This window comes from Lolium perenne, chromosome 7 (assembly GCF_019359855.2).
Source record: "Lolium perenne isolate Kyuss_39 chromosome 7, Kyuss_2.0, whole genome shotgun sequence".
Taxonomy (NCBI): Eukaryota; Viridiplantae; Streptophyta; class Magnoliopsida; order Poales; family Poaceae; genus Lolium; species Lolium perenne.
In genome coordinates, this window is record NC_067250.2 from 281,460,247 (window position 1) to 281,487,872 (window position 27,626).

At 43.7% G+C, this 27,626-nt stretch overlaps 1 protein-coding gene across 2 annotated transcripts in view; it reads right to left on the bottom strand.

The window, feature by feature from the left end:
• LOC127312517 (putative disease resistance RPP13-like protein 1) overlaps positions 1-25,762 on the bottom strand; it is a 35,274-nt gene extending 9,512 nt beyond the window's left edge. For both annotated transcript variants that reach the window (XM_051343033.2, XM_051343032.2), the window contains exons 1-2: positions 25,379-25,762; positions 24,755-25,289 (exon numbers count right to left, since the gene is read on the bottom strand). In XM_051343033.2, coding sequence (XP_051198993.1) covers positions 24,755-25,153 — 399 coding nt within the window. In that variant the 5' untranslated portion in view covers positions 25,154-25,289; positions 25,379-25,762. The remainder of the gene's footprint in view (positions 1-24,754; positions 25,290-25,378) is intronic.
• Between the last annotated feature and the right edge of the window lie 1,864 nt (positions 25,763-27,626).

The following is a 27,626-nucleotide window of genomic DNA, read 5'->3' on the forward strand; positions in this document are numbered from 1 at the left end:
TGCTCAGTTTTGTAACCTTCATGATATTAATAACTTCAATGTTCAACGCTGAAAATGAGAAATATAAATTAGAAAAAAGGATGAATGGTTCTCTATTTTGATTATTTCAAGTATATGGTCAAGGTCATAGGCTTAACACATTGATTTTTACTAATCAACCTAGAAACTATACGTTCCATAATCTAGAAATTCCTGGCTTGGTCTATCGTATATCAAAATCACAAATAGCACGAAATATAGAGATATGGTAGAAATTTCTATTGTGTAACAAAGTATCTGTTTGTCATCTGATGGGTCTTATTTTCATTATAGACCATGACTGATATGTCTCCGTAAGCATCAAAATCAATTGGTTATCACAACTGTAACTAAAGGGTGTTAGCACGAAACAACATAAACATGGAAAATGTGCAAGAAATTCTGACATAAACAAAAGCCATAAGATCATCAATCTTGCGGTCTTTTATTTTTTTACTATAACATAAAATAGTTTCTTAACTCAGACCTCTATTTAAACAAGATCACAAACTACCTATAGGCAAACAGATCACAACCAATATACCTTAATAATTGTACTGAGGAAAATCCAGTCTATCCATTTTCATAATTGTATTAAAATATATGATCATTACAGGTATATCTTCATTGCAATATCTTAAAATACTCATAATTTGTATTTGAACTAAACTTGTTATAACTACCACTAGTTAAAACATAAAAGCTTAATGGATCATATATATTAGTAATTGTGCATAAACAAATTACGTGTTTTACCTTGTTCCTAAAAGATTGGTCCAATTTCTATTGTGTTCAAGTAGAAGTTCGAGGCCTATATTATTGGCTTCGGTGGTACGGATTGTTCTGGGTATGCTTATGAGTTATAGTCGTTGTCACATGAACTCAAGGACAGGTTTCATCTTTTGATATGTACAACGCAAGTATTTGGCACTGAGTCTTTGTTTACAGAAACAAAGGATGAATTTGAATACCTAGAATTTTTCAGACATGTATAGTTTGATTTGCATGAACATAAATATTTAGAACATTTATTTTTTATCATATTAAAATCAACATAAGAGAACCTATTGTTGCAATTACGCAATAGAAAAGTTAACATCAACAGAGGTTCCACCTATGCCATCCAAACTACAGATGCATGTTACACAACAAAGTAAATAAATGTGAGTGAGAGCGTACAACAACTAGATTAACGGATGCATTAAAAAGTATATTGGGAGTAGGAGATGAGGAGCCCTAGGAGCGCGCCTCCCACCCTCCACAGCCACCGCCAGTGACCTGCCCGCGTTCTGGTCGTCGCTGCTGTGCTCGCGTAGCCATGGGCTCCCCCTCCTCCTCCCGATGGTGGGCAGACTACACTGACGATGAAAAAGACGAGGTGCCCCGCAGGTCGTACTGCGAGGTGCTTCGAAGCAGTTCGCCGCCGTCAGGCTCTGGCTCGTGGGCGACGTCGTCGTCGCCGCCTCTAGCCCCTTGTGGCGTGGTTCCTTCGCCGGCTCCGGCTGCAGCAACGATGCCCTGGGCCGTGGACAACGGCGTGCGCCACCTCGCGTCGTTGGTGGTGCAAGCACCGCGGAGCCCTCCCCGGGCAGCAGGGCCGGCGCCGCAAGGTGCCCGGCCGTGGACAGCTGCTCGTGGACACAAGAGGCCGCGTGGCCAGCAGGCGACATTGCCAACATGGTCTATCCGCGACGGTCTCCCCTCCAACCTCGCCGGAGCCTACTTCAACTGCACTCGCACCTGCCACATCTCGGCGGAGTGTACGTACGAGACGGTCTGCCTTCAGTGTGGAGAGGAAGGACACCATGCGCGTGCTTGCCCGCAGAGCCGCCGTGTTGGCGCCGACCGCCGTGGTGGGCAAGGTCGTGGAGTGGCGGCGCCTGGTGGCTCAACTGCGAAGTAGCGCTCTGGGCCGCGTGAGCCGCCGGCAGGAGCTGGTTGCGCCGCAGGCGCGTGCTGCGGTCGAGGAGCGTGGGCTTGGGCCCTGATGCCGTGGAGCCGTCGCAGGACCGGTACCAGATTCCGGCGCGGCAAAGGCTTGGTCTTGGGGTGTCGTCGCCGCCCGTGGAAGCCGTCGCCCAATGCATCCCCGCTCACATGCCTTGGGTGAGCATGGGCATGATCGTGGCCAGCAGCCACCCCCACCGCCCCCATTCCTTGAAGTCGCTGGTTCGTTGTCAAGACCGGCGACTCGAGATAGGCACGTGGGCGGTGGAGCCACCGGCCGGAGGGCCCCGGAGGCGCAGGGGCTAGGCGCTGGGAGGCCCGAGGCGCACGCAAGATCTCCCCCTCGTGCGGCAGATGGGCAAGCTCGAGGCCTGGACGGGAGGCCTCGTCGCGTCGGCCGGAGGCGGAGTCAATTTTCTTCCAAGAACGGCCGAAATCGATGCGGCTGAAGCAAATCTCCGGTACGCGCTCGTCGCCTTCGTCTCCGGGACGCGCGCATACATCCCGCTGAGCGAGGCCGGGGCTGCGTTGGCGGCGCGGGTGCCGCGGGTGGAGGACAACTTCGCCGTGCATCGTTCCTGGCCCACGGATTTCCTATTCGTCTGCAGCAACTGTAGGGTTCGGGATGAGATCATGGCGGCGGACGCCGCACATGGCAGGGACTTCTCGCTCCGCTTCACGCCATGGAACCGGTAGCTCCAAGCCATGCAATGTCGGATGCGCTTCCGCGCCCATTTCGAGATGACGGGCATGCCGGCACACACGGGGAATTGTGGCACCGCCACAACTATCTTCTGCTCCGACGCCTAGGTGGAATGCCTCGGTGTGACTACAGCAAATCGGGAGGACCTGAGCCATTTCCAGGTGGTGGCATGGACAAACAACATCTCTGCCTTCCCCAAGACAAAAGAGATGCTCACCGAAGAACCTGGTGACCTGATGGAGGAAGATGAGGGGCTAGTGCTGCCGGGCTCGGCATTGACCCCTCTGGAGAACACAATGCTGCGCTACAACATCTCGGTGCGGGTGGCGCATGCGGAGGACATGCTGCCGGTGGACGAGGGCAGCAATGGTGATGATGATGGCCGTCACGGCGGCAGCGACTAGGGTTCTGAGCGGCGGCGCGATGGAGGTGACTCTCCCAACCACCGGAGGGACGAGCGGCACAACAGAGACATGCGGCAAGACAAGGACGAGCGTGGCCGGGGTCATAGACGAGATGGCCGTGGCCGTGACGAGCGCGAGCGCGGGCGCTGGCCGCCCTCTCGGCATGGTGACATCGTGCAGCGGCGCCCCACCGGTGGCGGATGGGGCGGTAGCTATCGTTTTGCCCTAAACACGGCACCCCATGTGGTCCCCTGGCCGGAGGTGGAAGACAATGACGTGGACGAGGAAGTGGACAAGGTGGCGTGCATGCAACCGGCGGGCCCCATCGTGGAAAGCATCCCAAGGCTGTCTGCTGCCAACACAGATGACGCGGCGCACCAGGTTCTTTTTGACGGGCCCGTATCGGATCCGCTGCTGCATGGAGCCGTTGGGCCGGTCGCCACCACCCCGGTCGCGATGCGTGGTGCTCCTAGGCTGGATGTGCCGGATGCCTGCGTTGCATGCATGGAAAGCAAGGGATGGTCGACTCCAGCGCTGCATGCATGGAAAGCAAGGGATGGCCCACTCCAGCGCTGCATGCATGGAAAGCAAGGGATGGTCCACTCCAGTGCTGACACGTGGCGAGGAGGACGAATCGGAATGGGAGGAAGGAGAGTGCAGGTCCGATTTGTTTATTTCGGTGGCAAAGGAGAGGGAGCACCTTCTGTTTGACCAGCATGATGAGCATGACTTGGTTCAAAATTGTCAGTTGTCTGGGCCGGGATCATCTCTACTCCATCTCTACAGGGATGGACTTCTCCTAAAGAATCAGTCGGTTCAACTGGTGGAGACTCGCCCAGATACGTACTCGAGTACTTCCCGGTCAGCACTTCACCCTACGGCCGTGGAGTCTGTTAGCCTGGGGATGGGACAGGACTTTGCCTGTTTCCGAAACTCCTGCAGGAAGCCCACCCCGCCTGTTCTGGGCAGGCATGCCAAGCAGTGCAGGAAGAAGAAGGTCTACTCCGGGCCAGTGAGGCGTAGCGGAAGGATTCGTGGAAGGTTTACACAAGGCACCCCCATTCGACAGCAGCAACGCGCGTTGATGACTAGGTTGGGCATTGCTTGTGAGGGAGAGGTTATTGGGGATGATGCTCTGGACGCCTATCTTGACCTCTTCACCAGACCCTTCCATCAGCAGCAACTGGATGTGGTTCTTCGCCTCTTCGGATGGACATCGGATGATCTTATCACTTCTTCTGATGCACCAGCGGAGTGTCGCTCGTGATTAGTCCCTCTCTTTACCCTGCTTAAGCGCATCGTGTCGCGCTCAGATTGTAATAATAGATATCGCTGATTTATGCATTGCCATTTGGAATGCGCGTGGACAAAATTCACCTGTTCGGCGTCTTGCGGTTTCTCAGGCAATCTCGCCTTCGCGAGCGGCCGTGGTTTGCCTTCAGGAGACTAAGATGGCGATCATCACTGATCGTGTGGTACGAGAGTGCCTCGGACCTGCTTTCGATGAGTTTTTCTACCTCCCAGCAGAGGGCACCAGTGGTGGCATCTTGTTGGCCTGGCAGTCTGCCTTGGTGTCAATTTCCAACCCGCACTTGATAGCAAACGCAATCACGGCAAGGATCACTATAGGTGGAGGCGCTAGTTGGTGGTTTACCGGAGTGTATGGGCCACCGAGCGATGCGGATAAGCGCTCCTTCTTACAGGAGCTGCAGGATATCCGGGACTTGCATGTTGCGCCGTGGATGGTGGCCGGGGACTTCAACCTCATTGTTGACCCCGAGGATAAGAGCCAAGGTGTTATTCACCGCCGCATGATGGTTCCGTTCGAAGGACCCTCTCGAACCTGGAGCTCAAGGAGGTGTACCTCAATGGCCGAAGATTCACCTGGTCAAATGAGCGTGCGCAACCAACTCTAGAGAAGCTAGACAGGGTCTTCTCGACCGTGGATTGGGAAGACTTATTCCTGGACGCCTTCTTGTCTTCCATGTCCAGCGGGCCGTCTGATCATTGCCCGTTGGTATTGAGTCTGACCCCTGACTTGCAGCGAGGTCGTAGATTTCAGTTCCAGTCATTCTGGCCTAATGTTGATGGCTTCCTGGAGGTGGTTCAGGAAGTGTGGAATGCTCAACCCCGTGATGTGAACCCTTTCAAATGTCTTGATCTCAAACTCAGGGCAACGGCAAAGTGGCTAGCTAGTTGGAGCTTCAAGTTCATTGGAAGTGTGAAGATGCAAATCCTCTTGGCCACCGAGCTGATCTTACGCTTTGACATCGCTATGGAATCCAGACAACTGAAAGGGCTCTTCGGCGTCTGCTTAAGAAGAAGCTCTTGGGTTTGGCGTCGCTGGAAAGGGCGATTGCTAGGCAACGATCCTGCTTCTTTGGTTGCGGGAGGGAGACGCATGCACACGTTTCTTCCACCTTCATGCGAGCCACAGAAGATGCAAGAACTTCACTGGACACCTCGTCGTTGATAATGTGCGATTCACTGAGCACAATGAGAGCAGAGGCCGTGGATTCTTTCTTTGATAACTTGCTAGGCGGCACGGCTGATAGGTCTTTCACCTTGGATCTCGATTATCTCGGGATTCCTTCTCTCGACCTCCAAAAAATTGACGGAGTGTTCACGGAGGAGGAAGTGTGGACAGCCATCAAGGACATGTCGCTGGACAAATGTCCTGGGCCGGATGGTTTCTGAGCTCGTTTCTTCTTGACGTGCTGGAGCATTGTCAAAGCGGACGTCATTGAAGCTTTCAACTCCCTCTCCCGCCTGGACAACCGTGGCTTCGGATCGATCAACGAAGCTTTTGTTATGTGGTGACCCGGCATACCACTGCATGGTGTAGTATGCAAGTCTGATATAACACCAATGAAACATAGTTCCACGGGTATTATATCGCTCAGAGTGGTACAACAGAAACATATGCGGGTCCAAGGCATGTCTATAGAATTACAACATCGACTCTATTACATAAGATCAGATGACCTCCTACTTTACAATGAGGTAAATCTGCAAATAAACTCCAGAAGAATGACTCGTAGTCTAATTCTATCACGAACTCTATTTGTAGAGTATTTGACTAGCTATAGAGGCTAAGAATAGATTCTAGCTAAGTAGGAGCTAGGTTGAGGAAGCTAGTTCCTTTCTACGGCTAAACTATGTTTTCTCCTTGTTGGATGTGATATCTGACTCCACTGATAGGGTCCTGTCTCTTGAAGTAGTTGTTGACTCCTCGACCTTCGAGTTGCACTGTAGATCCTCCTTTGATGCCTCCATTCCTAAGCAGGGGATTTAAGAGTGGGATGAGTACGAGCGTACTCAACAAGTTCATTATAGGAAAGAGGTGTTTAATGCACTAGCTACAGCATTAGACCAGAAAGTCTAATACCAATGCAAGTTTTCATAACCATTTCTTCAAAAGGTTGCTTTTATTCAGAAGAACTATGTCCGTCGGCCTTCACCGGTTTACTAGAACTTCATGGAGCTCCTTTCCGGCCGCGTTCGCGATTCCATATCCCGAACGGGGAGTGACAGTCACGGTTCTTTACACTCTGGCAGAGGTGTGTTGCTTTACCCATAAGAGATCTTAACCTTGGTGCCAACCGAGTTGCGAGCTCGTCCACACTTCCTTTGGTGTGAGGCCCGTTATAAGGTCTAGCCAATCATGTTCCTCCGCTACCTCGAACACCCACCCTTTGGTGCATACCCCGACCCTGGGTCCTCGTCGGTCCTCTTATACCACTTAAGGATGGACCCCGACCACGACAACGGTTGGGATCGAACCAAACTCCTTCGCCGTGTAGCGCAACCCATCATAGACCGCAATACCGTGGGGACTTTAGGCTTCCCCACCACCGCTTGCACTTCGAGCGACAAGTGTCTACGGACTATGCCGTGGGGACTTAAGGCTTCCCAGCCCACCGCTTGCCCCGAGATACAAGTGTCTACGGTAAAGCGCATCCGTTGATGAACGAGAGGTGGAAACACTTTTGACTATTCCGTCCCACTCCGGATCTTATGGTTAACACGGATATTACGGCACAAGAATCACTGGCGACATTTGTTGTTTAATCCTAGATGGATATAAGCCCGTGCAATGGAACCTCCACCATATCAACACAATCCATGGTTCCATTGCCCACCACATAGTCATATTCATAGTTATGAAAGTAGTGGTTTTGATTTTTATGCAATAGTGATAACCATAATACTTTGCAAGTAATTTGATAGAAATACTCAAATGACATGAGCAAGTGATGAACTTGCCTTTCTTGACTGCAAGATTATGCAGACAAGGTCTTCGATACGCAATAACTCCAAATTCTGAAATAGCATCATCGTCTGGTAAGGACGATGTTTAAAAGATTGGCAAGGATGCAATAATGCATAAGTATGAGATGCAATCGTTCTAAGCGTGTCCTAACCCCGATGATTTAGGATTAGTGAGTGGTAATGATTGGTTTAGGGTGTGTTGTACTTTTAGAGTAATGCACATACAAGGTTCTTATTCAGGTGTGATTACTTGGTATTATAAACAGGTAGATAATAAAGCATAATAATCAATTGAGCACAAAAAGAATGATTATTGGCATAATGTTAACAAGTAAAGAACAGTGGTCAGTTTTAGTACTATATGGCATGGTTAATGATTGCTTATCATATACTTCAAAAGAATAACTTTTGAAGAACATGTTCTTTAATGAAGAACAAGTATGATAATAAGGCTGTGGAGTTCTATGGTTGTCTATGGTTTTAATTGGTTTCTGGAGTAAGTGGTAGATGGATCACAACATTGTTGGATTCATCAATACCTAAGGCTGGGTTAAGCCTAGGCATCCTAATCAATTATTCATACAAGGTTGCTATCAAGATTGGTTCATCTTGTTGGTGATAGCTAGCTAGGGTTTATAGGTCCTTATAAGCAGGGTTGATGATGATTCCTTGTTTACTTCAAAAGAATAACTTTTGAAGAACATACTTCTTAGGTAATAAGAAGTATATCAATTAGGTTGAGGTTGTTTAGGTTTGCTATTTCATTTTCTAAGTAAAGAATTATTGGATCCTAAATAGGATGGTTCATAATTATGAAGTACTTGTAGGGTTTAGTGGAACAGGGTATGTAGTGCAAAATAATAGGTATGGTTACTATTAGGGTTCATCACCATGGTGTGATGATGAATATGGATATTTAAAGTTGTTGCCTCTAAGTATAGAAGCTAGGTTTGGTCCTATTTGATTATCTAGGTTGGATAGGTATGCCTACATGGACTACCAATTATTGGTAATAGGGCTCCTACAATTTTATGTGGCATGGCAAGTATGTAATTGCTATTATGGTTCTATGTATTAGAACACCATGATTAAATGAGAGGATCTAGGGTTTAGGTTTTAGAAGTAATTTAGGGTTCATATGAAGTAGTGAAGCTAAGGTTCCTAATTGAATTAGGGTTTTAGGGTTTCACATGAAATGATGAATTCATGTTTTCCTACCATATGGAACTAGGGTTTTCTAATTGAATTAGGGTTTTGGGTTTCACATGAAATGATGAGGTTCTAGTTTTCTTTCTTATGGAACTAGGGTTTACTAATTACCCAATAGTTCATGAGTTAATAACTTCATTAATAAAGTTGAAGTTATTAATAGCTTTGAAACAAAAATAATATTAGACTTTTCATTTTATTATTTTTAAGGAATTAATAATTAAGGTAATTATTAATCAGGGTTTGAATCTCTAATAAGGATTTAACAAAAGCAACAAATAAAGGAAAATTAGTTTTCATGTTTTCTTTATTTGATTGCTGGTTTTATTCATTTTATAAATGTTTTTATAATTTCTGAATTTTAATTGCATTTAGAATTAAAAGAAAAGACTTAAATTAATAGGTATTAAATAATTGAATTTTTATTTAAAAATAAAAATTGCATATTATATTTTTATTGAATAGATTTTATTTTTCTAAGAATTTTGATATCTTATTTATAATTTTAGAGTTAATCTGAATTTTACAATTTATTGCAAAGTTTACGGTATTTTCTGTAATTTTAAACAATTAGGAATTACTAGCTGTACACGGCAAATCTACCCACCTAACACTGACTGGTGGGCCAACGTCCACGTCAGGTGCCATGTGGAATTTGACCGAAGTCAAAATCGATGAGGTGGATTGGTGGCTTACTGCCGGCGGGATGTCGGCGACGGCGCCGCCGTTCCCGGACTCGCGCGGCCTAACGAAGTGGTCTACTGGAATCAGCACATCACCGCGCGTAGTTTGGTACCGGCGCCGCGCTAATGTCCACCGGAGCATGGCCGGCGATGAACTTCTTGCGGCGGCGGAAATGGTCACACGGCGCGAGCACGTACGAGGCGTTAGAGAGGAGGTTAGGATGCTCGGGAGGATCGTCGGCTCACCGAAGTGAGCACGTAGGGCGTGTCGGCGAGGTCGGAGACGGTCCCAATCACCGGGATTGATGGCTACGGCGTCGGAGAAGGTGAGCTCGCACAGTTCTTTGTGGACGGCTCCGGCTCGATTCCCTGCTCCAGCTGAGCAAGTCGAGGGTGTAGATGACGATGGCACTCACGCCGAGTCGCGGGGAAACTCCAAACGGCGGCGAGAAGAAATGCCCGGCGAGCTAGGGTTTCCAATTTGGGCAAAAGTTGACGGAAATGGGGAAGAACTTGGGCCAGTGCTCGACGTGGAGCTTTTATAGGGTGCAGGGACGAGCCTCGTCACGACGCCGATGCATGGGAGGGCGCCAGCGGCCAGGAGAATCGAAGCACGGCTTCGTGCTGGCCGGCATGCGAGAGAGAGGGGATGAGGATGACCTCCCCATCGCTATTTTTACCGAAGGGGTATTTGGGCTGCTAGTTGGCCTGGTTTTGGGCTCATGTTTGGGCCAGTGTTAGGCCACTCCACGGGCTGCACGGCCTGGTAAGTGTTTCTCCTATTTTTCTTTTCTGTTTTTATTTTCCTGTTTATGTTTATCCATTGAAATTCATTTTTTTGGATTTGGTTTACTTTTGCAGATCTGTCATTTATGCAAATTTCAATCAAGATTTAGTTTCCTGTCTTTTATACCAGTATTCTATTAGAACAATTATTTTGGATGAGATTATATTGCATATTAGTGACTTATTCAAAACAACAATTTAATCATGAATTTTATATGTTCCCTTTAATTCTCCTTTTATTATGCAATCAATTCTGTCTAGAATTATGAGAGTGGATACTTTCATTTAAAAGTTTTTCAGAGATTGTTAATATGTCTTGGTTTCTATTTGAGGAATTAATCACTTGCATAATATTTCATGTGAGCAACATTTTATTAAAGTTTTGTAGGTTTGCTGATAACCCATATTAAAACTAACATTAATGCTATGGTTTCATAATCCTTTGAAATACCTAGAGTGAATATTACCCTTAGCATGGTTTGGTCTTGGTTATAATGACAATTACCTAATGGCAATTGGTTTGAATCTTAATTGTGGCCTAGGTTCATATTATGATCACCATAGTGATACATAAACTAGGGTTGAGATGAAATTCTAGTTTATAGAATTGGTATTACCTTATATTGCATGTGCTAGGTTTAATCTCCCCTATCTATGATAAAATGGTTACTTGCTCAATATTTCATGTGCTTCTCTAGTTACTAAGGATTTGAGAATTGGTTTTATCTTATACCAAAAGATTTCTATTATACCCTTAATCTATTGTTAGAGTAACTAAAAGTTGTTATAGTTCTTTTTATAGTTAACTTTGGTCATATGAATGGATGGTTTCTCACCATATAAAGTATGGGTTTTACTCTAAGATTTTCTTGTGGTTTTGAGGATGTAGATGTGGTAGTATTGTACTTATGATCACCAAGTGATTCACAAGTAAAGGTTGAAATCTAAGCCTAGGGTTGCTTACTATTGATCTCCTTATAACTTCATGTGGCTAATGATATCTGCTTATCCTATTAGGGTTTAACTTATCCTCACATACTTCAAGAATATGATCATGGATTAAGCATGATCAACTTGTTCTTAATATTTCTACTTCAAGTTCTTAGGGTTTATGATCATCACTCAATTTATAATGATCAAGGTTTGGCTTCCTAAGGGATCTCTCATTAAATGGGTTTCTTACTTCCATGATCAAGCATTGTCTTGATCAACTAAATATAGACTTTCTTTTATAGTTTCTTGAATGGGCATGGTTATGGTTGTCTCAATTATCTTGAGTATAACACCATAGATTGAGCTTTCTCAATTAGAAATGGTTATTCTAGGGTTTATGGTGTACTCCTAATATCTCCTTAGGCATCTAGACTAAGGTTTCATTTGTCTAGTTTAATTTGGTTAGTTTCTTCCTCACCTTATCCATTATGGGGTATGGTATTATTTCATGTGATAATAGGTTATCTCACCACTCCAAGATGAAATGGTTATTCTCCTAATACTTTAGTTCAAAGGTTGTCCTTTATCCTTAAATAGGTAAAGCTAAGTTTAAAATAAATGGTCTCTCTCATATGGGAAAGCTTGAATAATACTCTAGGGTTTCTCTCAAAGATAATGATTTGAATTCATGGCTTTATATCCAAGGTTTAACTCAAGGTCTCATTATTGCTTCTCAATAATTATAACAGATCTCTCACCTCTCTAGGTTTGATGCTTAACTATTTGGAATATAGAAGAATATGTACTTCTTGAGTGGATCTCCTTGTTAAGTTTCCAAAGTTATAGTAGAATGGATATCAAAGGTTTGATGATAAGAGCATGGATTAGTTTAAGACATGGAAAAGATAAGTGAAGAATAGTTTCTCCAATTATTGTTACTTGATTTCCAATTAAATGGATGTTCATATGTTATTGCAAGGAATTCCATATTATGATCTTTTATAAGATCAAACAATTGATCATTGATTCAAGTGTTGTTGTGTTGATTTTAATTCCATTTGATCTAACCCCTTAGATCAAATCATCTCTACAAAACAATGTTTTAACAAAGTCACATTGAGGTTTATAGCGCTTGACTTGATGAGCTACTCCGGTTCCACCAAGGTCAAGTGAACTTCGATTCTTTGTGTTGTTTTACTTTAAAGCGCGAAAATTCCCCAGATTTTCTATGCATGAATGCAATGCACACATCTGTTTCCTCTATTTTTGTAACCCCAATACCTGGGATATTACAGTCTCTACCCCTTAAACTAAACTTCGTCCTCGAAGTTTGATCTCTCTCACGTTTCCGAAGTGTGGTTCGACTTATGCGAGACTTAAACTTTTCTCAAACTCTGTAGTGATCTCATTGGATATATTTGAATATATCCCTTGTCCAGATTCTTCCTGGAATCCATTAGGGTTTGTCTCCGAACCATAGTTCTTAACTTGATTCATTGATTTCTTCCAACTCTATAAGCTTGTTTCCTTTCTCATTGAATAATCAATGATTAGGACTTATTCTGGTGCTGCTAGTCTTATCTGAAGACTAATTTGATGATACACTTCTAATTGATAAATAGGTCTTTGTTTTCCCTTACTACCAAAACTGCAATAATGGTACTAAGTAAGGTACTTAATATGGAGATGATTTTGACGGTTTATTCCTCTAAGAATGGATTAGACACATTTAGTCCATCCAATCATGGTTTATAATTGATACCTATAACTCTTTAGATTCATTTAGGTTCCATGAAAGGAATCTTTCATGTAGTCTCTGATTCTGGTATGGTCAAATCCCTTGATCTTTGACCTCCTTGAGCTATATTTGGTCTACGATATTTCCTTCGTCCAACTTCTTTATCTTTGACTTACTTGAGCTTAAGTACTTCGAGTAGATATTACTCACTTGCTCAAGTTATAATCCACTTCTTACGTCCTCAAGGTATGAACCTCGCCACGGTCTAACCTCCTTCTGAAGGTATTGTTCAATAATCTTATGAAAATAAGATCGAACTTCCTCTCAGTTCAGACCTTCTTCTTCTATTATGCTCAAAGTATTGAGTTATTGTATATCCAACTCAATCTTTACTCTACCCCTTAGAGTTTTCTTATGGTCTTCAACTCCTTTTCTTCCAACTATTGGACTTATGATTAGAATATTGGTATAGGTCTTGTTTATAATTTATATTCCTCTAAGGTTTTGCGAAGAAACTTTGTGGTGTATCCACTCAATTGTGGACATCCAATGTGAATCCTTCAACTAAATGTTTATAGATCTAGCTATTTGGCTGACAAGATTTTTATTTGTTCACAAACCTTTGTTACAACTAATTAAATCGTGGACTATTTGTAATACCAAGCGATACCAATTTGTGGTTATTATACCAAGCGTGGCTATTTGATATCTAAAAATGGATTCTATTATAGGTTACGATCAACTAGACGGGACATCTTACGCTTTATTTCGCAAAGATTGCTCCTATACCAATTGTGGTCTTCGATTTCAACCGTAGTCTTCTTACATCTGCTATGGTTTCATATATCATCTTCCTTCATTCGGGGTTTATTTTGCAAGAAAACCACTAGTGACACTATGAATATAGTATCCTAAGTGATTTCCCATGCATTCCCTCTTCTATGTCGACTATGGATCTGCTTCAGCTTCACCATAATCACCATATTTCTTACCTTCATGCTTCTCATGTACTAAAGTACTCCTCTGTTGAGGTAAAGCATGAATGTTGATTGGCACTTCCTTCCGAGTATTGTGGTTTCTTCCCACAACTTTGTTTCCTTTATCTGATGAACCTTCATCTTATCTTCAAAATATACCGAATTCGTCACTTCCTCACACGAATACCATTACCCTTTAGATCTTTAACATCAAGTAGGATATTGATATTGCAACATGCATTTGCATATCAAAGTCAAACTTCATGTATGGATCTAGTCAAACAATGAAAATCCAATAAAATCCAAGAAGATTCAGCTTTGTGTTTATAATACACACCATCATAAGCCTGAATATGATTGTTGAGTAAGACATCTCTAAACATCAGGCTCTGATGTGTAGTATATAACACCACATAAGATAGGTTTATATCATAATACTTAGTACTTATGGAAGTCTACTATTTGTCTCAATCTTTACCTTAATTGCACATTTGCAATGAGATAAACTTGAAACAAAGTGGTCTGGAATAGTAAAAGTTAACCTAGTTTTGTTTGGAAGTACAAACAAAGTATTATACCATATATAAGTGCTATTGAGGAATATTTTGTATGATACCACTAGTTCTAATATGGTTACTCTGAATACATATTTATTAGGATAAAGTTCCTATACTTCTAAGTATTTCTACCATAAGCATATGGTCATGATGTGCTTGGCACACTTCCCATATTTTTTTGGATTACAATTCTTGCACTATTGTTGAACAACTGGCTTCTTATTGTACTTCTACTAAATTTTTATGATGCTCTGGTTCATCACATAATGATTCTTAGGTGAATCTTATATGATTACTATCTCTACCATTTATGTAGCCATATTTTATTCCTATTTCTCTTCCTTACCTCCCATGATTGACTCATCATGGTTTATACTACCTCATATAACTCATAGTTATCACTTACTATCAATTGTTTCACATGTCTAGATAATTTTACTTACTCATTACTTATCTTGGTCTACATCTTCTATTCGGATATCTTAATTACCTTCACCTTTTGATATTACTCCGATTCACAGTGTCCTGGATATATCTTACTTGACCATAACATGTGTTGGTACACATCTTCCAATAGGATATCTTCCTTATGGTTGTATCCTCTCTTTGGACTACCATGTATTGTATACCAACTGGGGTCTACTCATCTATTGTTTAAGGACTTCACGGTGTACTACAAGTTTGGGATTAGCTAACTAACTTTATTTTGTCTTGGTAAGCTAGATAAGAAATGTTGACTCAAGTGTGTCAGGATTATTCTCAAGTGAATATCCATCTCAAGTCATAAAAATATTTGGTTTACCTAGGACAACTACCTATAGACACTACCAATCCTATAGGTCTCCTTTAAAGGGTTTTAATCCTAAGGTCAAAGCATTTGCTCTGATACCAACTGTGGTGACCCAAGATACCACCGCATGGTGTAGTATGCAAGTACGATATAACACCAATGAAACATAGTTCCACGGGTATTATATCGCTCGAGTGGTACAACGAGAAACATATGCGGGTCCAAGGCATGTCTATAGAATTACAACATCGACTCTATTACATAAGATCAAGACAAACCTCCTACTTTACAATGAGGTAAATCTGCAAATAAACTCCAGAAGAACGACTCGTAGTCTAATTCTATCACGAACTCTATTTGTAGAGTATTTGACTAGCTATAGAGGCTAAGAATAGATTCTAGCTAAGTAGGAGCTAGGTTGAGGAAGCTAGTTCCTTTCTACGGCTAAACTATGTTTTCTCCTTGTTGGATGTGATATCTGACTCCACTGATAGGGTCCTGTCTCTTGAAGTAGTTGTTGACTCCTCGACCTTCGAGTTGCACTGTAGATCCTCCTTTGATGCCTCCATTCCTAAGCAGGGGATTTAAGAGTGGGATGAGTACGAGCGTACTCAACAAGTTCATTATAGGAAAGAGGTGTTTAATGCACTAGCTACAGCATTAGACCAGAAAGTCTAATACCAATGCAAGTTTTCATAACCATTTCTTCAAAAGGTTGCTTTTATTCGGAAGAACTATGTCCGTCGGCCTTCACCGGTTTACTAGAACTTCATGGAGCTCCTTTCCGGCCGCGTTCGCGATTCCATATCCGGAACGAGGGAGTGACAGTCACGGTTCTTTACACTCTGCAGAGGTGTGTTGCTTTACCCATAAGAGATCTTAACCTTGGTGCCAACCGAGTTGCAGGCTCGTCCACACTTCCTTTGGTGTGAGGCCCGGTATAAGGTCTAGCCAATCATGTTCCTCCGCTACCTCGAACACCCACCCTTTGTTGCATACCCCGACCCTGGGTCCTCGTCGGTCCTCTTATACCACTTAAGGATGGACCCCGACCACGACAACAGTTTGGGATCGAACCAAACTCCTTCGCCGTGCCGCAACCCATCATAGACCGCAATACCGTGGGGACTTTAGGCTTCCCCACCACCGCTTGCACTTCGAGCGACAAGTGTCTACGGACTATGCCGTGGGGACTTCGAGCTTCCCACCCACCGCTTGCCCTGACAGATACAAGTGTCTACGGTAAAGCGCATCCGTTGATGAACGAGAGGTGGAAACACTTTTGACTATTCCGTCCCACTCCGGATCTTATGGTTAACACGGATATTACGGCACAAGAATCACTGGCGACATTTGTTGTTTAATCCTAGATGGATATAAGCCCGTGCAATGGAACCTCCACCATATCAACACAATCCATGGTTCCATTGCCCACCACATAGTCATATTCATAGTTATGAAAGTAGTGGTTTTGATTTTTATGCAATAGTGATAACCATAATACTTTGCAAGTAATTTGATAGAAATACTCAAATGACATGAGCAAGTGATGAACTTGCCTTTCTTGATTGCAAGATTATGCGAGACAAGGTCTTCGATACGCAATAACTCCAAATTGAAAATAGCATCATCGTCTGGTAAGGACGATGTTTAAAAGATTGGCAAGGATGCAATAATGCATAAGTATGAGATGCAATCGTTCTAAGCGTGTCCTAACCCCGATGATTTAGGATTAGTGAGTGGTAATGATTGGTTTAGGGTGTGTTGTACTTTTAGAGTAATGCACATACAAGGTTCTTATTCAGGTGTGATTACTTGGTATTATAAACAGGTAGATAATAAAGCATAATAATCAATTGAGCACAAAAAGAATGATTATTGGCATAATGTTAACAAGTAAAGAACAGTGGTCAGTTTTAGTACTATATGGCATGGTTAATGATTGCTTATCATATACTTCAAAAGAATAACTTTTGAAGAACATGTTCTTTAATGAAGAACAAGTATGATAATAAGGCTGTGGAGTTCTATGGTTGTCTATGGTTTTAATTGGTTTCTGGAGTAAGTGGTAGATGGATCACAACATTGTTGGATTCATCAATACCTAAGGTCAGGTTAAGCCTAGGCATCCTAATCAATTATTCATACAAGGTTGCTATCAAGATTGGTTCATCTTGTTGGTGATAGCTAGCTAGGGTTTATAGGTCCTTATAAGCGGGGGTTGATGATGATTCCTTGTTTACTTCAAAAGAATAACTTTTGAAGAACATACTTCTTAGGTAATAAGAAGTATATCAATTAGGTTGAGGTTGTTTAGGTTTGCTATTTCATTTTCTAAGTAAAGAATTATTGGATCCTAAATAGGATGGTTCATAATTATGAAGTACTTGTAGGGTTTAGTGGAACAGGGTATGTAGTGCAAAATAATAGGTATGGTTACTATTAGGGTTCATCACCATGGTGTGATGATGAATATGGATATTTAAAGTTGTTGCCTCTAAGTATAGAAGCTAGGTTTGGTCCTATTTGATTATCTAGGTTGGATAGGTATGCCTACATGGACTACCAATTATTGGTAATAGGGCTCCTACAATTTTATGTGGCATGGCAAGTATGTAATTGCTATTATGGTTCTATGTATTAGAACACCATGATTAAATGAGAGGATCTAGGGTTTAGGTTTTAGAAGTAATTTAGGGTTCATATGAAGTAGTGAAGCTAAGGTTCCTAATTGAATTAGGGTTTTAGGGTTTCACATGAAATGATGAATTCATGTTTTCCTACCATATGGAACTAGGGTTTTCTAATTGAATTAGGGTTTTGGGTTTCACATGAAATGATGAGGTTCTAGTTTTCTTTCTTATGGAACTAGGGTTTACTAATTACCCAATAGTTCATGAGTTAATAACTTCATTAATAAAGTTGAAGTTATTAATAGCTTTGAAACAAAAATAATATTAGACTTTTCATTTTATTATTTTTAAGGAATTAATAATTAAGGTAATTATTAATCAGGGTTTGAATCTCTAATAAGGATTTAACAAAAGCAACAAATAAAGGAAAATTAGTTTTCATGTTTTCTTTATTTGATTGCTGGTTTTATTCATTTTATAAATGTTTTTATAATTTCTGAATTTTAATTGCATTTAGAATTAAAAGAAAAGACTTAAATTAATAGGTATTAAATAATTGAATTTTTATTTAAAAATAAAAATTGCATATTATATTTTTATTGAATAGATTTTATTTTTCTAAGAATTTTGATATCTTATTTATAATTTTCCGAGTTAATCTGAATTTTACAATTTATTGCAAAGTTTCTGGTATTTTCTGTAATTTTAAACAATTAGGAATTACTAGCTGTACACGGCAAATCTACCCACCTAACACTGACTGGTGGGCCAACGTCCACGTCAGGTGCCATGTGGAATTTGACCGAAGTCAAAATCGATGAGGTGGATTGGTGGCTTACTGCCGGCGGGATGTCGGCGACGGCGCCGCCGTTCCCGGACTCGCGCGGCCTAACGAAGTGGTCTACTGGAATCAGCACATCACCGCGAGTATTTTGGTACCAGCGCCGCCCGCTAATGTCCACCGGAGCATGGCCGGCGATGAACTTGCTGTGGCGGCGGAAATGGTCACACGGCGCGAGCACGGTACGAGGCGTTAGAGAGGAGGTTAGGATGCTCAGGAGGATCGTCGGCTCACCGTGAGCACGTAGGGCGTGTCGGCGAGGTCGGAGACGGTCCCAATCACCGGGATTGATGGCTACCGGCGTCGGAGAAGGTGAGCTCGCACAGTTCTTGTGGACGGCTCCGGCTCGATTCCCTGCTCCAGCTGAGCAAGTCGAGGGTGTAGATGACGATGGCACTCACGCCGAGTCGCGGGGAAACTCCAAACGGCGGCGAGAAGAAATGCCCGGCGAGCTAGGGTTTCCAATTTGGGCAAAAGTTGACGGAAATGGGGAAGAACTTGGGCCAGTGCTCGACGTGGAGCTTTTATAGGGTGCAGGGACGAGCCTCGTCACGACGCCGATGCATGGGAGGGCGCCAGCGGCCAGGAGAATCGAAGCACGGCTTCGTGCTGGCCGGCATGCGAGAGAGAGGGGATGAGGATGACCTCCCCATCGCTATTTTTACCGAAGGGGTATTTGGGCTGCTAGTTGGCCTGGTTTTGGGCTCATGTTTGGGCCAGTGTTAGGCCACTCCACGGGCTGCACGGCCTGGTAAGTGTTTCTCCTATTTTTCTTTTCTGTTTTTATTTTCCTGTTTATGTTTATCCATTGAAATTCATTTTTTTGGATTTGGTTTACTTTTGCAGATCTGTCATTTATGCAAATTTCAATCAAGATTTAGTTTCCTATCTTTTATACCAGTATTCTATTAGAACAATTATTTTGGATGAGATTATATTGCATATTAGTGACTTATTCAAAACAACAATTTAATCATGAATTTTATATGTTCCCTTTAATTCTCCTTTTATTATGCAATCAATTAAATCTAGAATTATGAGAGTGGATACTTTCATTTAAAAGTTTTTCGTAGATTGTTAATATGTCTTGGTTTCTATTTGAGGAATTAATCACTTGCATAATATTTCATGTGAGCAACATTTTATTAAAGTTTTGTAGGTTTGCTGATAACCCATATTAAAACTAACATTAATGCTATGGTTTCATAATCCTTTGAAATACCTAGAGTGAATATTACCCTTAGCATGGTTTGGTCTTGGTTATAATGACAATTACCTAATGGCAATTGGTTTGAATCTTAATTGTGGCCTAGGTTCATATTATGATCACCATAGTGATACATAAACTAGGGTTGAGATGAAATTCTAGTTTATAGAATTGGTATTACCTTATATTGCATGTGCTAGGTTTAATCTCCCCTATCTATGATAAAATGGTTACTTGCTCAATATTTCATGTGCTTCTCTAGTTACTAAGGATTTGAGAATTGGTTTTATCTTATACCAAAAGATTTCTATTATACCCTTAATCTATTGTTAGAGTAACTAAAAGTTGTTATAGTTCTTTTTATAGTTAACTTTGGTCATATGAATGGATGGTTTCTCACCATATAAAGTATGGGTTTTACTCTAAGATTTTCTTGTGGTTTTGAGGATGTAGATGTGGTAGTATTGTACTTATGATCACCAAGTGATTCACAAGTAAAGGTTGAAATCTAAGCCTAGGGTTGCTTACTATTGATCTCCTTATAACTTCATGTGGCTAATGATATCTGCTTATCCTATTAGGGTTTAACTTATCCTCACATACTTCAAGAATATGATCATGGATTAAGCATGATCAACTTGTTCTTAATATTTCTACTTCAAGTTCTTAGGGTTTATGATCATCACTCAATTTATAATGATCAAGGTTTGGCTTCCTAAGGGATCTCTCATTAAATGGGTTTCTTACTTCCATGATCAAGCATTGTCTTGATCAACTAAATATAGACTTTCTTTTATAGTTTCTTGAATGGGCATGGTTATGGTTGTCTCAATTATCTTGAGTATAACACCATAGATTGAGCTTTCTCAATTAGAAATGGTTATTCTAGGGTTTATGGTGTACTCCTAATATCTCCTTAGGCATCTAGACTAAGGTTTCATTTGTCTAGTTTAATTTGGTTAGTTTCTTCCTCACCTTATCCATTCTGGGGTATGGTATTATTTCATGTGATAATAGGTTATCTCACCACTCCAAGATGAAATGGTTATTCTCCTAATACTTTAGTTCAAAGGTTGTCCTTTATCCTTAAATAGGTAAAGCTAAGTTTAAAATAAATGGTCTCTCTCATATGGGAAAGCTTGAATAATACTCTAGGGTTTCTCTCAAAGATAATGATTTGAATTCATGGCTTTATATCCAAGGTTTAACTCAAGGTCTGTTATTGCTTCTCAATAATTATAACAGATCTCTCACCTCTCTAGGTTTGATGCTTAACTATTTGGAATATAGAAGAATATGTACTTCTTGAGTGGATCTCCTTGTTAAGTTTCCAAAGTTATAGTAGAATGGATATCAAAGGTTTGATGATAAGAGCATGGATTAGTTTAAGACATGGAAAAGATAAGTGAAGAATAGTTTCTCCAATTATTGTTACTTGATTTCCAATTAAATGGATGTTCATATGTTATTGCAAGGAATTCCATATTATGATCTTTTATAAGATCAAACAATTGATCATTGATTCAAGTGTTGTTGTGTTGATTTTAATTCCATTTGATCTAACCCCTTAGATCAAATCATCTCTACCCAAAACAATGTTTTAACAAAGTCACATTGAGGTTTATAGCGCTTGACTTGATGAGCTACTCCAGTTCCACCAAGGTCAAGTGAACTTCAGTTACTGTGACTGTTTTACTTTAAAGCGCGAAAATTCCCCAGATTTTCTATGCATGAATGCAATGCACACATCTGTTTCCTCTATTTTTGTAACCCCAATACCTGGGATATTACATGTTACTCTTCTACCGAAGAAGGACGGCGCGGAGGAGATTCGGGACTTCAGACCCATCAGCCTAATCCATGGCGTTGCCAAACTGGTGGCGAAGGTATTGGCCAACCGAGTCGCACCGGTCCTCCCCCAAATGGTGGGGATGCAGCAAAGTGCCTTTGTACGTGGGAGGAGTTTGCATGATAACTTCATGATAGGAACGGCACGCAAACTTCATAGCAGCTCAATCCCCGCAGTGCTCCTAAAGTTGGACATAACCAAAGCTTTCGACACTGTGGATTGGACTTTCCTTATCGACGTCCTCAGGAAGCTAGGTTTTGGGGAAAGGATTCTGGCTGTCATTTGTGCTCTTCTCTCCATGGCGTTGACCCGTGTGTTGCTTAATGGTATACCCAGTTCACGGATTGCCAATAGGCATGGACTTCGGCAAGGGGATCCTCTATCTCCGCAACTCTTCATATTGATCATGGAAGTCCTGCACTTGATGATTGAGAGGGCAGGCAATGCCGGTTTGCTCACTCCATTGGCAGCATCCGGGCTGCGTTTTCGCACATCGATGTATGCAAATGACGTGGTGACTTTTATACGTCCCACTATGGTCGATTTCAGGGTTTTCTCGGCAGTGGTGGATGACTTTGGGGCAGCATCAGGCCTCCACACCAACATGGACAAGTGCTCCGCGAACCTCATCTGATGCACTGATGCTGACAGGATCATCACAGACCAGGAGCTGCAATGCCCGGTGGTTTCATTCCCTCTGCGGTACTTAGGGCTTCCCCTCACCCTGAGAAAGCCGAACACAACGCAGCTCAAGTACCTTGTGGATAGCGTGGCCAGTAAGTTACCAGGGTGGAGGGCCTCGCTGCTAGACAAAGGTGGAAAGCTTGAGCTGGCCCGGGAAACTCTCTCTGCAATGCCAATCTTCACCATGATGTCCCTCGACCTCCCGGTTAAGACATTGGTAGCAATCGAAAAGATCATTAGGGGATTCCTTTGGAAGGGAAGGGAGGGCGTCAAGGGTGGCCACTGCGTAGTGGCGTGGAACAAAGTTTACACCCCCAAGGAGTGGGGTGGCCTTGAAATCCCCAATCTCAGGATGATGAACATGGCCCTAAGAGCTAGGTGGCTATGGCTCCAGCGAGTTGTTGACGCCAGGCCGTGGAGCGAGTTCAACATTCAGGTTCCCACTATGGTGCGACAGCTTTTCGAGGGGGCAACCTACTCCGTGATTGGGGACGGAAAGTCCACGTTCTTCTGGACTGATAAGTGGCTACCAGATGGACGAATGCGTGATATTGCGTCGAATCTGTTTGCGGCTATGCCAAAGCGCACCCTTAAGCTGCGGAGGGTACATGACAGACTGGCGGGAGGATGGTTGGATGACATCTCCCCGGATCTAGGGGCACTGGCAATCATGGAGCTGTTCCAAGTGGCAGATCGGCTGGCAGATATTACCCTCTCGGAGGGCGTGGCTGACAGTTTTCGTTGGGGCTGGGACAAGAGCTACACATATTCGGCACGATCTTGTTATCGTGCGATGTTCGGCGCCAGGGTAGAGATGGCTGGAGTGCTACAGGTCTGGCGTTCTCGAGCCCCACCAAATTGCAGGGTCTTCCTCTGGTTGGCGGCAAGAAACAGATGCCAGACTGCTGACAGGCTGAGCAGACGAGGTCTCCCGCACCCGGCGGCATGCCCATTCTGCGATCAGGTAGAGGAGTCTCTGGACCATCTGCTGATGGGTTGTGTTTTAGCGCGAGAGGTTTGGTCCACATGCCTGTGATTGTGGGGAAAGCTCGACTGGATGCCGCAAGCAAACACATGTTTTGTTCGCTGGATACAAGAGAAGCGGGGCGGCTCGGGGAAGGGCCGTGATTTCTAGACAGGGATCACGCTTGTATGCTAGTGTCTGTGGCGCCACCGGAACGGCGTGGTTTTCGAGGGCGCGTCTCCCTCGAAAGTTGCGGTGTTAACTCGGATCTCCGATGAGGCCGAACTCTGGAGAGCTGCTGGGTTGTTCAAGGACGCCCTCGTAGTAGTGGATAAGTGGAGATGCCGCGAGTAGTCCCGTAGCGTGTGAGTGCTGCCAGCGTGGGGTTGCACTCCGTGGCGCATGTGCCTAGAGTGTGTGTAACGCTGGCCTTCTGGCCTCTTCTTCTATGAAACCGATACGTCACCATGACGTATCCTTAGAAAAAAGTATATTAGAACACGATATCTATTTTAAAATAAATGACATTCAAATATTTCCATTAAAATGTCTTAATTTATGTTTCTATTTATTTTCTGTCAACACAACTTCACATACTCCTTTCAGCTCATCACTATTTGATTTGCCTTCCTTTGAGCTCCTCACAAACTTATAGTGCTATTTAATTCGAGAAATCCCCTACACATTAGTTGGACATGGGCCCCATGGATCCACATTGTTATTTGAAGCACAATGAATAGACTTTAATAATTGTACATCCAATATGGCCAACAGAGAGTATAAATGTCAATTGGTCTCATGTACTGGTCTCACATCACGTTGGAACTATAGCTCTATTTATTGATCTAATATCACATAACAACACATGTAGGGGTTTTAACAAATTACAGAGCAATTCCCCGTTCACAAATTTTACACGATTAAAAATGTTTGAGCTATAGAATGTGTGTAATTTCTATCTAATCACATAGTTGATGTTCATGAACCAAAACTTCAATTTTCGGAACTTTCGGCCACTGAAGACGATGCCTTCGCATTTGTGAGTGCCACCATGCTATGATGCTAGTTTTCATAAGAGCCAAATATTCTGTTTTGACCATGCTAAAGAAGAAGAGGATCAATATAGAGACCTTTTTTCCGGTGTGATGCTAGGGCTCTCCCTTTTAGATATTTGAGTGGTGAACCGAAGCTCGTGGAAGAACGTTTTGAGAAAAAACTCAGCAGCTGGATTGGTAAGCTACTATTGTACGGAGGCCGCATCAACTAGGTTCTTACTAGTTTGCCTATGTTCATGTTATCAGTGGGTTCATCTACAAAACTATGAGATCCGACCAAGTGATAAACGGTTTCAGTTGCAATTTAGTCTAGATTAGCGCAGATCCATTAGGTTCACTTGAACCCAACCCTTACTACCTCCACCGGGACGACTGTGGCAGTGATCGATATGGTTACATACTCAAGCAATTTCCTGTTGATCCCGCTTTTTGCAGGGAAGGTTATGGTCGCTAAGTTACTTTTGGAACCGACAGAAATACAAACACATAGAGGTAAGGAAGGACCTGATGTTTAAGTGGAGAGCTCTTCGCCACCGCAGACCAGATCTCCTTCAAGCGACGTGAAGGCCCGGTGACCTCTGACTTGAGCTTGTCATCTTGTATCTTCTTCTCGAGACGGTAGTACTCAACATCATCCAAGATTTCCTCTGCGTCGTAGAAAGCAGATTTAAGTTTACTGTACAGCCCCTCCAACCGAGGCCTGTAAGGGCTCTCCTCAACCGCTCCCATCACCCGCTCCAGCAATAAAATCTTCGGCTCAAGCTCAATCAGCTTCTCTGATGCATCAAAGCCAAGATAGGAGGATGCTTTCTTGAACAGGTCGGAGATGATGGGCGAGGCGACCCACCCTGCGGCTCTCATGCCCCATCCTATGGCGACAGCAGCAGTCACTGCTTCCGCCATTCAAAGCCCCAAGCTCTTGGTAGTTCCGAGCGATTTCCTGCAAGGAAAGATTTCTTGGAGCGCTTAAGGACATGTCTGGACATGGCGAGTTCTCGGTGCAGATACGTGGTTATCTGTGAGCCGGAGAGGCATCTTCCTGGAAAGAAAGAGACATGCTTAAGCAAGTTGTTCAATGTTCAGGTCCAACTTTGACCGAGCTACACGGTGCGAGCACAATGTGAATACCTATTGGAGAAAATGATCGAACACCTTGTGTACGGCGCGGAAGCGAGGTGGCCTCGGAGGGTTGATGGGATGTTTGACTTGCGGCGAAGGTCGAAGAAGAGTCGTCTGACTGAAAGGGCGGAGCTCGAATGGTGGTGCGGAGGCAGCAAAAAGGTGTGGTTGGAGATGCCGACGGCCGGCTCCAATGCGTGCGCCCCTGCGGGAGCTCTGGAGACTCTGCAAACACGGCGACATCGGCGACGGCGGATAGGCCTGCGCGTGGTAGCTAGGGACACACGATGGCGACTGGCGAGTGGTCAACATCGAAATGGGGCTGCAGCCATCGGTGGGGAAGGAATTCCGGGGTGGAGAGGGAGATACCGAAGAGAGAAAGGGCAAGGTCGCCTTGAGAACGTATCCAATGAACCGGCCCAACTCATGCACCAACTGCATCGGTGTATCCTGGGACCTTGGATGGAAAATGAAGGGACATGGTCGAGGGCTGCTTGACAAGTGCACAAAGAACCTCGTATTTTCTTGAATCGAGAGAATTATCCTCATCAGATCTGGTTTTGTTTCCGCACAGATCCAGTCGTCTCTCCCTGCGCTCAGGTCATGTACTCGTGTAGCAAGCTCGAACCGGGGCGAGCGATGTTTCTCTCCATATCTATTATTCTTCTAGCAGATTGTTTCAAGATTGTGAATTTCTAATGAGATATTGTGGTTTGGAGAAAATTTGAGATGGTATTAGGATTGGGATCTAATTAGATCTCAGATTTTCGGGCGAGCTCCAAGCTCGTGAGACTAGTGTGTACTTGATTTCAAAGAATGCAAAATATGGTCTCCAGTATTTCGTTTGATATAATTGACTGAAACTGGTTGCCTTTTTGACCGGCTGGAAGCCCAAGTAAGGGTGATATGAGGAAAACGGAGGGCTCAGCCATGGACTCCGTCATACAGCAGTACATCGGAGAAACGATGGGATCAGCAAGAAAATTTTCGTGCAATTCGACGACCTTAAAAGGTTCACCGTGTAAAATGCACCAGCAGTCACTTTGTGGATACATCTGGTACCCTTATTTTCTATCTAAAGGCCCACAACCCATGGTGCAGCCGGTGCATAGATTGCTTGGTTTCACGAGATACGTTCTCAGGTCGCCTTTGGGTATCCTACGTGGCAGCATTGTCCAGGCTTGTGCGAACCAAGCCGACCCCGATGATTGGGATAGACGAGGAGTTGCATACCCCAAAAAAAGGGCTCCTAATTTATTCTAAAAAAGTGTGGCAAATTATAAAATCCCCCACAAATTCTTGGGGTAGTACATGATATTTGCCCCTTATACTAACCAAATTGCAAAGAAAAAAATGCGTGCGAAATGATCTAATATCCCGCCACCTTCGGCAATGTGGAGTAGAGGGAAACACGGACCGAGGTGCTTCGACCGCTGGGATGGAGGAAGACGCTAGATTCGGATGCCCCGACAGCTGGAGTGGAGGAAGACACTGGATTTAGCTGCTTCGGCCGCTGAAGTGGAGGAAGACACCAACTCTGGCTGCTGGTTAGCATCCCAACTTTTTATAATGACCGCTGCCCCTACCCCTCCTACGCTGGCCACGCCGTACCCAAGCACGAGCGACCTCATCGGCGCGTTGTTGGGAATGAGTTTGGAAGAGACATGGTGACCGATGAGGGGAAGACCGCTTGTCGGGTTCAGGAAAACCAGGGTATCCCGAGCACCTTCACGGGGCGTGGATCTAGCTTACAAAGATCGATTATCAAGCCCGGGATGGAGGCTAGCTTGGTGTTGTGCTAGCTCCATAGGTTGTTGGGAGCCTCCTTGTGTTGTGGAGCTCGCCCCAACCTTGTGAAGAAATCACCGCCTCGACCGGTGCCATAGTGGAGAAGGGGGAGCCACTTTGTCGAGCTGTCTCGAAGAAGAAGGTGAGGCCTTCCTTCGTGTTGTGGCCGCCTAGCCTCTTGTGTGAGGCTAGCACCTCCTCAACGCAGACGTACTCTCTTTTGTGAGAGAAACTGCGGGAAACAAACCTCGCCTCGTCTCCGCGCCATCCGGTTGTCCCGCTCCTTACTCTTACTATCATGCTTGTTCCTTTACTTGTTGCACTTGCCTAGGATCATACTAGGAACACCGCCACCAGTAAAGCAATCACCTTTACCTTCCGTACCGCTAAAACTGAAAAAGGCTTAAAATTTGCATAGCGTCCATTTACCCCCCCCCCCCCTCTTCTCCGCTACGATCCATTCACCAAG